General features: G+C 45.3%; 1 protein-coding gene across 13 annotated transcripts in view; it reads left to right on the plus strand.

Annotated features, from left to right (window-relative positions):
- The window catches only part of kcnab1a (potassium voltage-gated channel subfamily A regulatory beta subunit 1a), a 568613-nt gene that overhangs the window by 201019 nt on the left and 353420 nt on the right, over positions 1–14174 (plus strand). For 8 of the 13 annotated variants that reach the window (XM_085990340.1, XM_085990337.1, XM_085990333.1 and 5 more), the window contains one exon: positions 6168–6463. The exons of the other annotated variants lie outside the window; for them this stretch is intronic. In XM_085990340.1, coding sequence (XP_085846466.1) covers positions 6249–6463 — 215 coding nt within the window. In that variant the 5' untranslated portion in view covers positions 6168–6248. The remainder of the gene's footprint in view (positions 1–6167; positions 6464–14174) is intronic. 13 annotated transcript variants of the gene reach the window in all.

Raw genomic sequence — 14174 nt, forward strand, 5'->3', positions numbered from 1 at the left:
GTGACAGCGCCACCGCAGGTGGGAGGAGAACACATAATACATAACACCTTTCATTATTTTATATACCTCCACAGGATCACCTCTTAGATGCCTCGGCACAAAAATGTTCTGCCCACTAACAGATTTTGCTTAGCTCATTCTCCCAATTCTGGATTTCCTCCTTTGATGTTAATTAGAAACAGCAATAATCCCAAAACTGAGCCCTGGGGCACCTCACTCAATACTGCCCCCCTGCACCCTGAAATCTAACTACAATCTGGCTTTTTTTAACCTTCAGCAAACTCTTATCCATACCCAAGTTTTGTCCTGAATCCCCACACCTTTGAGTTTACCAAATAATCTTTCACGCGGAACATTATCAAATGCCTTTTGGAATTCCAAATACACCATGCCGTAGATTCTTTTGGGATGTAGTCACTTTATTCCTGTCATTGGGCTGCAGGCACTGAGGCAGGCTGCTCCATTTATCACTCAGCATCATCATTATCTGATTATCGGTGCTCTTGCTAGATCAGTGAGAGTGTGCACATTGTAAAGTGGAACACTACATGTAGGCATTCAAAGTCATGCTGTGATTTCATTAGCAAGTAAGCATTGTTTCCATTTTTATTCCTACACAAAGAATGGAAAAACATTACTGCAGTCAAACCAAACCACAGGACTGGGACTCCTGCATTTATCATCAAGACTATCAACATTAACCCCATGGGATTAAAGGCACAGTGGCAGTGTGGATACAAAATTGTCTAAGGGACAGAAAGCAGAGAGTAGTGGTGAATGGTTGTTTTTTCAGACTGAAGGGAAGTATACAGGGGTCGGTATTAGAACCACTGCTCTTTTTGATATATATTAATGACCTGGACTTGGGTATACAGGGCATAATTTCAAAGTTTGCAGATGACATAAAACTCGGAAATGTAGTAAACAACGAGGAGGATAGTAACAGAGTTCAGGAGGACATAGACAGAGTGGTGAAATGGGCAGACACATGGCAGATGAAATTTAATGCAAAGAAGTGTGAAGTGATACATTTTTGTAGGAAGAATGAGGAAAGGCAATATAAACTAAATGGTACAATTTTAAAGGTGGTGCAGGAACAGAGAGACCTGGGGGTGTATGTACACAAATCTTTGAAGGTGGATGGACAAGTTGAGAAGACTGTTAAAAAAAATCATATGGGATCCTTGGCTTTATTCATAGAGGCAAAATAAGGAAGTTATGTTAAACCCTTATAAAACACTGGTTAGGCCTCAATTATGGGCACCATATTTTAGGAAGGATGTCAAGGTATTAGAGACGGTGCAGAATAAATTTACTAGCATGGTACCAGGCAGGAGGGACTTCAGTTATGTGGAGAGACTAGAGAAGCTGGTGTTGTTCTTAGAGCAGTTAAGAGCAGATTTGATAAAAGTGTTCAAAATCACGAACTGTCTTGATAAGAGTAAATAAGAAGGGGAATAATTGATAGAGTAAATAAGAAGGGGAAACATTACAGGGCTATAGGGAAAGAGCAGGGGAGTGGGACTAATTGGATAGCTGTACCAAAGAGCCGGCACAGGCACGAGGAGTGAGTTGGCTATGACAGATTGGGGAGCTTCATCAAAAAGCATGACAGTGGATAGGCAATGGTTAACATTTAAGGAACGAATGCATGCATTGCAACAGTTATACATTCCTTTCTGGCGCAAAAACACAAAAGGAAAAGCGGCCCAACCATGGCTAACAAAAGAAAGTAAGGATAGTATTAGATCCAAAAAGGAGTCATATAAAGTTGCCAGAAAAAGTAGCAAGCCAAAGGATTGGGAACAGTTTAGAGTTCAGCAAAAAAGGAGCAAGAGATTGATTAAGAGGGGAAAACTAGAGTATGAGAGTAAACTTGCAAGGAACATAAAAGCAGTTTGTAAAAGCTTCTACAAGTATGTAAAAAGAAAAAGTGTAGTGAAGACAAATGTAGGTCCCTTACAGTCAGAAACAGGAGAATTTATAATGGGGAACAAGGAAATGGCAGAGCAATTATACAAATACTTTGGTTCTGTCTTCACGGAAGAGAACACAAATAACTTCCCAGAAATGCTAGGGAACCAAAGGTCTAGTGAGAAGGAGGAATTAAAGGAAATTAGTATTAGTAAAAAAATAGCGCTGGAGAAATTAATGGGACTGAAAGCTGATAAATCCCCAGGGCCTGATAATCTGCATCCCAGAGTATTAAAAGAGGTAGCCATGGAAATAGTGGATGCATTGGTTGTCAACCGATTGCGGTAATTACGGAGGAGTCTCCCTGCTGTCTGCCACAGGGAAAGTCATCACAAGAATCCTCCTCAATCGCCTTCTCCCATTGGCTGAAGAGCTCCTCCCAGAGTTGCAATGCGGATTCCGCCCACTAAGAGGTACAATGGACATGATCTTCACTGTGCATCAACGACAAGAGAAATGCAGGGAACAGCAGCAACCGCTGTACATGGCCTTCTTTGACCTCACAAAGGCCTTTGACACCATCAACCGTGAGAGATTATGGAGTGTCCTCCTCAAATTCGGCTGCCCTCAAAAGTTTGTCACCATCCTCCGCCTGCTTCCCGACGACATGCAAGCGTGATCCTGACCAATGGATCCACCACAGACCCAATTCACGTACGGACCGGGGTCAAGCAAGGCTGTGTTATCGCACCAACGCTCTTCTCGATCCTCCTGCTGCAAAGCTCCATCTCACGCTCAGTAAGCTCCCTGCGGGAGTGGAGCTAATCTACAGAACAAACGGGAAACTGTTCAACCTCCGTTGCCTCCAGTCCAGATCCAAGGTCGTCCCATCCTCTGTCATCGAATTACAGTATGCAGATGACACTTGCATCTTCACACATTCTGAGGCCGAACTCCAAGCCATTGTCAACACCTTCACCGAAGTGTACGAGAGCATGGGCCTTACACTAAACATCCGTAAGACAAAGATCCTCTACTAACCTGCCCCCGCCACACAGTACTGCTCCCCGATTATCAAAATCCATGACAAGGCCTTGGACAACGTGGACCACTTTCCATATCTCGGGAGCTTACTGTCAACAAAGGCAGATGTCGATGACGAAGTTCAACACCGCCTTCAGTGTGCCAGTGCAGCCTTCGGTCGCCTGAGGAAGAGAGTGTTTGATGACCAGGACCTCAAACCCAGCACCAAGCTCATGGTCTACAGAGCAGTAGTGATATCCACCCTCCTGTATGGTTCAAAAACATGGACCATGTACAGCAGGCAGCTCAAACCACTGGAGAGGTACCACCAATGCTGCCTCCGCAAGATCCTGCACATCCATTGGCAGGATAGGCACACCAACGTCAGTGTTTTTGCTCAGGCCAACATCCCCAGCATCGAAGTTTTGATCACGCTCGATCAGCTCCAATGGATGGGCCACATCGTCTGCATGCCCGATACGAGACTCCCAAAACAAGCACTCTACTTGGAGCTCTGACACGGCAAGAGAGCCCCAGGTGGGCAGAGGAAATGCTTCAAGGACACCCTCAAAGCCTCCTTGAAAAAGTGCAACATCCCCACCGACACCTGGGAATCCGTGGCCCAAGACTGCACAAAGTTGAGGAGAAGCATCTGGTAAGGCGTCGAACACCTCGAGTCTCTTGACGGGGAGCAAGCGGAAGCCAAGCGCAAACAGCAGAAGGAGCGCACGTCAACCCAAGCACCCCACCCACCCGCCCCTTCAACCACCATCTGCCCCACCTGTGACAGACACTGTAGGTCCCACATTGGATTCATCAGTCACCTGAGAACTCATTTTTAGTGTGGAAGCAAGTCACCCTCAGTTCTGAGGGACTGCCTAAGAAGAAGAAGGATGCATTGGTTGTCATCTTCCAAAATTCTATAGATTATGGAACAGTTCCTGCAGATTGGAGGGTGGCAAATGTAACTCCACTATTTAAAAAAGCAGGGAGAGAGAAAACAGGGAACTACAGACTAACCTCAGTAGTAGGGAAAATGCTAGAGTCTATTATAAAGGGTGTGATAACCGGACACTTAGAAAATATCAATGGGATTAGACAAGTCAACATGGATTTATGAAAGGGAAATCGTGTTCGACAAACCTACTGGAGTTTTTTGAGGATGTAACTGATAGAATAGATAAGGGAGAACCAGTGGATGTGGCGTATTTGGATTTTCAGAAGGCCTTTGATAAAGTCCCACATAAGAGGTTAGTGTGCAAAATTAAAGCACATGGGATTGGGGATAATATACTGGCATGGATTGAAAATTGGTTAACAGACAGGAAACAGAGAGTAGGAATAAATGGGTCTTTTTCGGGGTGGCAGGCGGTGACTAGTGGGGTACCGCAGGGATCAGTGCTTGAGCCCCAGCTATTCACAATATATATCAATGATTTGGATGAGGGAACCAAATGTAATATTTCCAAGTTTGCTGATGACATGAAACTAGGTGTTTGTGAGTTGTGAGGAGGATGCAAAGAGGCTTCAAGGCGATTTAGACAAGTTGAGTGAGTGGGCAAATACATGGCAGATGAAGTATAACATGGATAAATGTGAAGTTATCCACTTCGGTAGGAAAAACAGAAAGGTAGAGTATTATTTAAATGGTGATAGATTGGAAATGCTGATGTACAAAGGGACCTGGGTGTCCTTGTACATCAGTCACTGAAAGCAAACATGCAGGTGCAGCAAGCAGTTAGGAAGGCAAATGGTATGTTGACCTTCATTACAAGAGGATTTGAGTAAAGGAGCCAGGATGTCTTACTACAGTTATACAGGGCCTTGGTGAGACCACACCTGGAGTACTGTGTGCAGTTTTGGTCTCCTTACCTAAGAAAGGATATACTTGCCATAGAGGGAATGCAGCGAAGGCTCACCAGACTGATTCCTGGGATGGCAGGACTGTCATATGAGGAGAGGTTGGGTCGACTAGGCCTGTATTCATTAAAGTTTAGAAGAATAAGAGGGGATCTCATTGAAATATATAAAATTCTGGCAGGGCTAGACTGACTGGATGCAGGGAGGATGTTTCCCCTGGCTGGAGTGTCTAGAACGAAGGGCCACAGTCACAGGATACGGGGTAGGACATTTAGGACTGAGGTGAGGAGAAATTTCTTCACTCAGAGAGTGGTGAACCTGTGGAATTCTCTACCACAGAAGGCTGTGGAGGCCAAGTTACTGAATACATTTAAGGAGATAGATAGATTTTGAGACACAAAAGGCATCAAGGGGTATGGGGAGAGAGCAGGAATATGGTATTGAGATAGAGGATCAGACAGGATCATATTGAATGGCGGAGCAGGTTCGAAGGGCCGAATGGCCTACTCCTGCACCTATTTTTCTATGTTTCTACTATGGGCCGAATGGCCTCCTTCTGTGTTGTATCATTCTATGATTCTAACCCTGTACAGGGAGTTTTTATTCTTTCATCTGCTGCAGACCAGGTTGTGCCTTTGTTGAAAAATTCTAGGGCAATGGGTTGCAAAGTTCTAGTGACGACACGCCGGAGCCCAGCGCAGCCCCTTCCTGCTTATTTACCTGGCATATATCAGGGTCTGTCAAGTAACCCTGATATATGCCAGCTTTTAAATGTTATTGTTTCTCCGTGCCTGAGGTCCGATATAATAAGAGGTAGCTGAACGTGTTCGTAAAACCTCATCTGTCCTTCATGGGCAATTATTTCAAACGATTGCTGTATCCCCGGTTTGTTTCATTTGAGTCTGCGTGCGTCTGTTTTTTGTGTGTGCTCCAAAACATGTCAGCTCAGCAGTTACAGTTAAGAGTTAAGAGCGTGTCAAGAACTCATGCAACCTACTGGTGCCGCGGAAAAATGTGAAACGGCAACTGTGGGCTTGGCGAGGGCGTAGGAGGAGCTCGCTCACATTGTGCAAAAATCTGCAGGCAACCAAAGGCAGAGCGTTGGGAAATTCAGACTGCATAACGTCAAAGTGCTCAGTTTTTTCTTCACCAAAGAGTTAAATCACTGCAGATTTGTGGGAAGGAGCAAACTGTAAGTGGGGGGAAGCTTAATGCTATGTGAGAAGCTTTCAGTATTTCCCATGGGCAGAGTGTCATTCGTTGTCCTGCATGAATCTTAGCTTCATTCACTGGCACTTATCTGGACTGAATAGCACCTAAATACCTGTGATGCGATGCTTTGCTAATGTCTCTCTGGATTAAACCAACAGCTCTCCTGGCTGCCCCGCAAGCGTTGTACTAGAGCAAAGCAGCTGGTTTGTTGACTTGATTCGGGCACCGTTAACAAAAAAATGCAAGTCTCAATTGCTTGCACCGATCATAATTTGAAGGCACGGAATAGTGACGACAGGCACAAGCAGAACTCCAGCAGCCCGAAATTAGGCAATGGGGCCCGTGCAAAATTTCGGACGGTTGCTATCATTGCCCGGAGTCTGGGACACTTCATACCTCAGCACCACATCTCTTTGAAGGAGTCAACAGCAAAACAGACAGGGATGAAATATAGGTATGAGAAATGTTCGCGTTTTAATCAATAGCTTACATATTTGTTCCATTACCTAATTCAAATAATGATTTCAAAGCTAAAGCAATAATGTTATTTGTACTGATTATGTAGGGTATAATGTACTGTCCATAACATTCAAATGCAATTACGCTAATCATAGTCTTTGATCCAATAAAGTAAGGTGCAACTTTGTGCATTAAATTAATTACTGCTCTGCTAAAAGCTCCATAGTGTTTTTGTTCAGGATAAGAGGCGTGGATACAATATTGAAGGTTATGTACTTTTAATATAATGTTTCATAGGTTCCGTACCTTTGACGCATTACCATTTTGTCAAAAAAGTGGTAGGATTTATGCCGACTTCATATAAAGTATACCATTTTCTTTAACCATCTCCCATTTAATTATGTACTTACCATTCTCATCTAAGTACTAAATAATTTTACTTAGTGCTAAAATATATTAACAAATAGCAATTCTCAGTAAAAATGTACTGTAAATGTATAAAAAGGTTATGGGTGAACGAAAAGGGATTTGAGATAGTGTCATTCTATGCTGGGATCTGAATCACATAGGGATTAGATATGTATTAATCTGACTGCTAAATGCATGTTTTGTATATATATACTATTCCAGTAATCTATTTTTCAATAGTATTGAAGTACACACATTGAAATTAGGAATATATTTTATTAATGTAATATAGTGCATAGCATAGCAGAGGAATCCAATGGTGTTTTCTGTTATTACAAGTTCCTTTAACAGCAAATACCTGTATTTCATTTGATTTCCTTCAGTATAAAAATAAATTGTGTGTTTTGATGTGAGTTAACATCCAACTCAGATTCCTTTTAGAAACATGCTTGCACTAAGCCTGAAGGTGGAAAATCAGAGTTGCTACAACGCGTGAAGATTCAAAAGCACATTTTAAGCAGTGTAATCAGATCTTAAAAGCCAAAGTCATTTTACAGAATGAATACGTAAGTCTTGCAGAAAGTTAAAAGTGTTCATGGATTGGATTCACATCTTTACATGAGCACTTTGTTTAAATGGTTCGCTGTCGCACTTTAAGAGTGCGAGCAGTGTCTTCTCAGGAAAAGGTCTAAGAGTGTGATAAGCACTCTTCCAGACAAAATAGCTTCAGAAGCAGAGTATTATTAAAAAGTGGGCCAGCTACATACCAACAGAAACTATTGTAGCAACCTCAGTAACCAGTGCCTGAAGAGATCCCAAATTTAAATTATCACGCTGTGAACTATAAACCTACCGTTCTTCTAATGTTGGGCTGATTGTCCAGCCAGTTTCTATCCTTATTATTCAGTGACTGAATAAATCAAAGTTTGCTTTTATTATATGGGATCCTGTGATTTCTTTGCTGGTGTTTGGAATCACATTCCATGATCACATTTGTTTATAATTGCTGTTGACCAGGCGAGACATACCCAAAACTGTAAAACCTGGAGTATATGGCTACTGGCGATCCCCATTAACAAAAAATGAAGTTAAAGAACCACCTCCTGGGTGCTTAGCAAGAGTTCTTCAATCCCAACAGTTTTATAAACATGGCAGAGGGTTCTTCAGTTCCCTCGGCAACGCTGGGTACTCCAGCTAGTTTGTTTATAATTAGGGCCGCTCATTTAGGGTGACTGAATCAACCCCTTAAAAGAAGCACCCTTTATTCTTCCATTCGTGGTAATTTCTGTCTCATCTCCAACCACCCTTCCCTCTTCAAGGTCCTGGAACATGTCATCTTCCAGCTCCATGCCTATCGCTTCTGTAACTCCATGCTTGAATCCTCTCCAGTCTGGCTTCTGCCCTTCTCATAGCTGAAGTGGCTCTAGCTAAAGCCACAAATAATATTCTTTGTGACTGTGACCATGATGCTTTATCCCTCCTCATCCTCCTTGACTGCACCACATGATCCTCCTCAGCATCTCTCCTCCAGTGCTATCTCTCTGAATGTAGAGAGCACATTTTCAGTAATGGTTTTACTTTCATCTCCTGCACTGTCACCTGGGTAGTCCCTCAAGATTCTTTTTTCAGTCTCTGCCACAAACTACACTCTCTCACCATCATTTGCTCCGACCCCCCCATCCCAATCACTATCTCAGACTCAACCAGACTGTTCATGACCTTGAAGTTCTGATCAATCCTGAGCTTAGTTTCAGAATCCATGTCTTCTCACAAGGACCGCTCACTTCCACCTCCTCTACAGGGCCCACCTCTGTCCTTACCTTTGTCCCATCCCCACTGACATCCTCATGCATGCCTTTGTCACTGCTAGACTCAACTGATTGCTGACCTCCATTTAGAAACTTTGCCTTGAACAAAGCTTTGCTGCACATATCTCAATGCTGCATTAAGTCCTACTCGCCTATCAGCCTTGTCCTTGCTGACCTACATTGGCTCCCCGTCCTCTGTACATTAAATTTAATCTCCATATCCTAATTTTTAAATATATCTCCAATCTATTTCTTCCATCTCCTCCAGTCCTATATTTCCCCTCCAGAATTCCTCTGACTCTGTCCTTTTGTGCATCCCCTCCACCACTTCATCCCATCATTTGGTGGCAGTGCCTTCAGCCATCTGGGTCCTACTCTCTACAATTCCCTTCGTAAACCTTTCTGCCTCTTTTTAAAAAAAAAACTTTCTCAAAACCTATCTCCTCAACTTAGCCTGCAGTCACTCCTCTTAACCCTTCCTGCTCAACATCTGTTTTCCGTACATCTATCTGTGATGTACCATGGGATATTCTTTATGTTAAAGGCTGAGTAAGGGTAATTTTCCTGGGAACGTGCTGTGCACCTACGGATTTCTGCTGTGTGTTGCCGGTGGACGATGCATGCTTGAAAAATTACCAACAATAAGTTAAATTCCATTTTTATTACATCTGACTATGGTATCAGTATCAGAGTTCTGCCAGTATTTTGGGGATCACATTCTGTGATTCCATCCATTTTTCAGTGGAAATGAGGAACCAGTGGCCTTGCTTATTATTCAGCTTGCTGAATTCATTATTTACTGCCTGATCATTGCTGTGCAGGAGAAACAACCTTTTTAGAAAACCATTAAGAATATTCCTTGACCTCTGACTACTGCAAGCGCACAGATAATGCCCAGCTTTGCCATAACAAGTCCAAGCTGTCGTGTATAAAAATAAGGGCTATTATTCAATGTCATTTGGAGCCCTGTAAAGAATGAAAATTCTGATGCAGCAGCAATACCCTAGAATGTGTTCAGCATCATACACTGAAAATTATTTATGCATAAGTTTCTCACTATTAATGTAGACAACTCGACCATCGTTATCTGTAAACCTATTCATCCATTTCAACCGACAAACTAAATTTTCATCTTATCAATCACTTTTTGTAATTAATCCCTTTGGCATTTTAAGTATGTGCCAATGTTATTGCATTATTGATTTGAGACTGTTAAGAAAGAAGAAAGAAAGACTTGCATTTATATCATCATTAACATCATTATACTAACTGCCCCCTAACTCCCTAACTCCTAACCTACCACTTGTAGCTTTCTTTAGTTTGAATTCAATGTATACTTTCCCCAATATATTTAGTCCATTTAGATAGGTCATGTTCATTTGGAATGTTAAACATCTCTCATTAATTAGTGTACAAATGTATTTAATAAGCATTTATCATGAACTTTACAATCATTCCTGTTAATCTTTAACAGATAATAACAGTCTTTTCCTTGTTATTAATAAACAAAATATTCTGAACTCTTTCATTCCCTTGTTGGTTATATAGTGCCGGGGCACTGTATTAGTTAACTCTTGATCACTGTGTGTTCTTAGTTATATCTATGAGGGCAAGACTGAGTAGTTTTCAACTTTAGCTTAGGTCCTAATAAATAATGAAGTAACTGATAACTGAGGAGCTGAATATTGTAGGATTGTGGTGTGCAGAGTACTGTGTTATTGTGGCAGTTCCACTGGGTGTCCCTTACATATATAATGTACATAATTCGCTTTAACCTAACTGTATGTATATTACTTACCTGTTTGGGCCATTGCCCCTTTAGCTTACCTGTTTGGGCCATTGCCCCTTTAAGATGCACCCTAGCGCGCTGACGTCACGTCATGTATCACGTGATGCACCTAAACGCGTCGGCCGCCGGCCTAGTTCGGCCGTCCGCTTCCTCGACGGTTGCAACGGCCAGCCACAGTGCCGGGTGCCTCTCCTGCTCCCGCGACTTCGGCCGCAACAGCCAGCCTCAGTGCCAGGTGCCTCTCGCGCTCGCGACTTTGGCCGCAACGGCCAGCCTCAGTGCCGGGTAGATGCGTCGACGTATTGGTGCGGGTCACATGACCACCCCAAATGTGGGCGAATGCGCTGACGTCACGACGCGGTCACGTGACGCCCGAAGCACGGGAAAACACAGCCAAGCATGATGACGTCATCATGCTATCCAGAGGACTGCGGACTCAGTCCTCGTGGCGTCCCCGCTGGGGAAAGACCTACTTCACAGTGCTCCTGCATCCAGCCGCCTTACCTGCTGTATTTCATCTGTTCTTGTAAATAAACAACTTCTAGATTGTTCTCCTGAAGTCGAACTCAATTATTTAGTAGTCATTCGTCCGATACCTACCTAGGTGAACACGAACTGCTACATTGGTGACCCAACGATGTGAATACGGGAGCTCATCAACTGCTACATTGGTGACCCAATGACGTGAATGCGGGGGCTCATCAATACCTACATTGGTGACCCCATATCTGTGAACGTTTTTCATGGATGAAACGCACAGCCTGAATCTCGTCTGCACAGAAGACAACCGATGAACAATCGACGAACAACAGCCGACGAACAGCAGTTCCTACATTGGTGACCCAGTCTTTGCGAACGTATTCGCAAAGGAAGTGCAGCCAACAACACCTACATTGGAGACCGATTTTACAGAGGTAGAGCACAACCAACGGCAACCGTCGAACACAAACGCCAACGCCTACAACTGGAGAGTTTTGTGATCGTCTTTCAAAAAGAAGCACGCTATAGAAGCATCAGCCGTTTTGCTGTCGCTACCGCCATTCCGGGTGCTGCAACCGCCCTCGTGCTTTCTAAAGGTAGAAGCCCCATCCGCCGGGAACATCAATGTGGCACAGACCACGCACGTGCTTACGGTCTCTGTATTCGATATTTCTACCACCACATGGTTCGTCCGCCTCTGCGACATCTCCCAACGCAACAGCAAGCATGAATCCCTCCAAGCGCGGGGTCCGAAGGTTTTCGAGTCCGCAAGATCGGAGCGTGCCCCCGCGGAGATGCCACGAGGACTCGCTCCTCGCGAAACACGAGGACCCGCTCCTCCCGAAACACGAGGAACCATCCCTCGTGAACCACGAGTGAGGACCCATCCCTTGCGAACCACGAGGACCCATTCCTCGTGAAACACGAAGACTCATGCCCCGCCGACGATGCACCAGCCCGTCAGCCTGCTGGTTGTGTTACCTTCCACACTTTTTGGTGAGACAAGAAGCGTGCCGCCCTCCCGGCTGTTTTCTCCTATAGCAAGAACAACTACATGTGTTGCTGCCCTCCAGGCAGAGTTTACCCCTACCGAAATTCACAACAACCCGGACCATTGCCGCCCTTTCTCCAGTTTTCTCCTTAACAAACGCAAACTTCTACTGACGCTGCAAACATCGAGGACGGGTCCAATGGGCATCTCGCGGCCGCGATCAGCCACGTGAAAGTTGCTGTCCTCACCAATCACTGATCAACGCAGCAACTTTTCACCCTCCGTTGTGTTATCGTCGTAGCACTATGGCACACACCGTTCCATGCATTCCAGCCTCCCGAAGGTTTCGCTCACCTGTCGGCGAGTTCACCGACCTCACCTGTCAAGTCCTTCTGGATCGCTCGTTTGGCGTTCCTGCAGAGTTTGTCAGAACAAGGACTTGTTTCAACAACAACGGAGACATTGCCCACGTCCGCCCAACCTGCCCATCACGCTGACAAGGCCTGCTGTTTCGCACGTCTCCACGGTCCTTCGCCTGACGAATACGTTTTATTCGCCACGACGTGCGTAAGGATCCGCTTACGACCAGCATCTTCAGACCTGGCCCACCAAATCGAGACAGCACGCCCGCCGAGACCACTAGCTCGTCAGACCATCTCATCTTTGGACTTTCGTTAAAGCAAATTCTGGGGGGGCGCATGTGGCGGTTCCACCGGGTGTCTCTTACATATATAACTAGCTGGGGGTGCCCGGCGGTGCCGAGGCTTTTTTGAGGGCATGTTGTTGTTGGAAGAGAGAGAGGGAGCGACTGGGGGGAAGAGAGAGAGGGAAGGAGAGAGAGAGAGAGAGATGGAAGGAGAGAGAGAGAGAGAGAGGGAAGGAGAAAGAGAGAGAGGGAAAGAGAGAGAGAGAGAGGGAAGGAGAGAGAGAGAGGGAAGGAGAGAGAGAGATTGAAGGAGAGAGAGAGAGAGAGGGAAGGAGAGAGAGGGAGGAGAGAGAGAGAGAGAGGGAAGGAGAGAGAGAGAGGGAAGGAGAGAGAGAGAGAGAGAGAGGGAAGGAGAGAGAGAGAGAGAGATGGAAGGAGCGAGAGAGAGAGATGGAAGGAGAGAGAGAGAGAGGGAAGGAGAGAGAGAGAGAGGGAAGGAGAGAGAGAGAGAAGGAAGGAGAGGGAAAGAGGGAAGGAGAGAGAGGGAAGGAGAGAGAGGGGGAAGGAGAGAGAGAGGGAAGGAGAGAGAGAGGGAAGGAGAGAGAGAGAGAGGGGGAAGGAGAGAGAGAGAGAGGGGGAAGGAGAGAGAGAGAGAGACTGGGGGAGAGAGAGAGAGAGACTGGGGGGAGAAGAGCGAGAGAGAGATTGGGGGGAGAAGAGAAAGAGAGATTGGGGGAAGAGAGAGAGACTGGGAGTGTGAGAGAGAGAGAGAGAGAGAGAGAGACTGGGAGTGTGAGAGAGACTGGGAGTGTGAGAGAGAGAGAGACTGGGAGTGGGAGAGAGAGAGAGAGAGACTGGGAGTGTGTGTGAGAGAGAGAGAGAGAGAGAGACTGGGAGTGAGTGAGAGAGAGAGAGACTGGGAGTGTGTGAGAGAGAGAGAGACTGGGAGTGTGTGAGAGAGAGACTGGGAGTGAGAGAGAGATAGAGAGAGAGAGAGACTGGGAGTGAGATAGAGAGAGAGACTGGGAGTGTGTAAGAGAGAGAGAGAGACTGGGAGTGTGTGAGAGAGAGAGAGAGACTGGGAGTGAGAGAGAGAGAGATTGGGAGTGTGAGAGAGAGAGATTGGGAGTGTGAGAGAGAGAGATTGGGAGTGAGAGAGAGAGAGAGAGAGATTGGGAGTGTGAGAGAGAGAGAGATTGGGAGTGTGAGAGAGAGATTGGGAGTGTGTGAGAGAGAGAGATTGGGAGTGTGAGAAATTGGGAGTGTGAGAGAGAGAGATTGGGAGTGTGAGAGAGAGAGAGAGATTGGGAGTGTGAGAGAGAGAGAGACTGGGAGTGTGTGAGAGGGAGAGATTGGGAGTGTGAGAGAGAGAGACTGGGAGTGAGAGAGAGAGAGACTGGGAGTGTGTGAGAGAGAGAGATTGGGAGTGTGAGAGAGAGATTGGGAGTGTGAGAGAGAGAGATTGGGAGTGTGAGAGAGAGATTGGGAGTGTGAGAGAGAGATTGGGAGTGTGAGAGAGAGAGAGATTGGGAGTGTGAGAGAGAGAGAGATTGGGAGTGTGAGAGAGAGAGATTGGGAGTGTGA

Source organism: Somniosus microcephalus, chromosome 6 (assembly GCF_052327205.1).
Source record: "Somniosus microcephalus isolate GS21.2 chromosome 6, FLI_Smic_1.0, whole genome shotgun sequence".
NCBI classification, from domain to species: domain Eukaryota; kingdom Metazoa; phylum Chordata; class Chondrichthyes; order Squaliformes; family Somniosidae; genus Somniosus; species Somniosus microcephalus.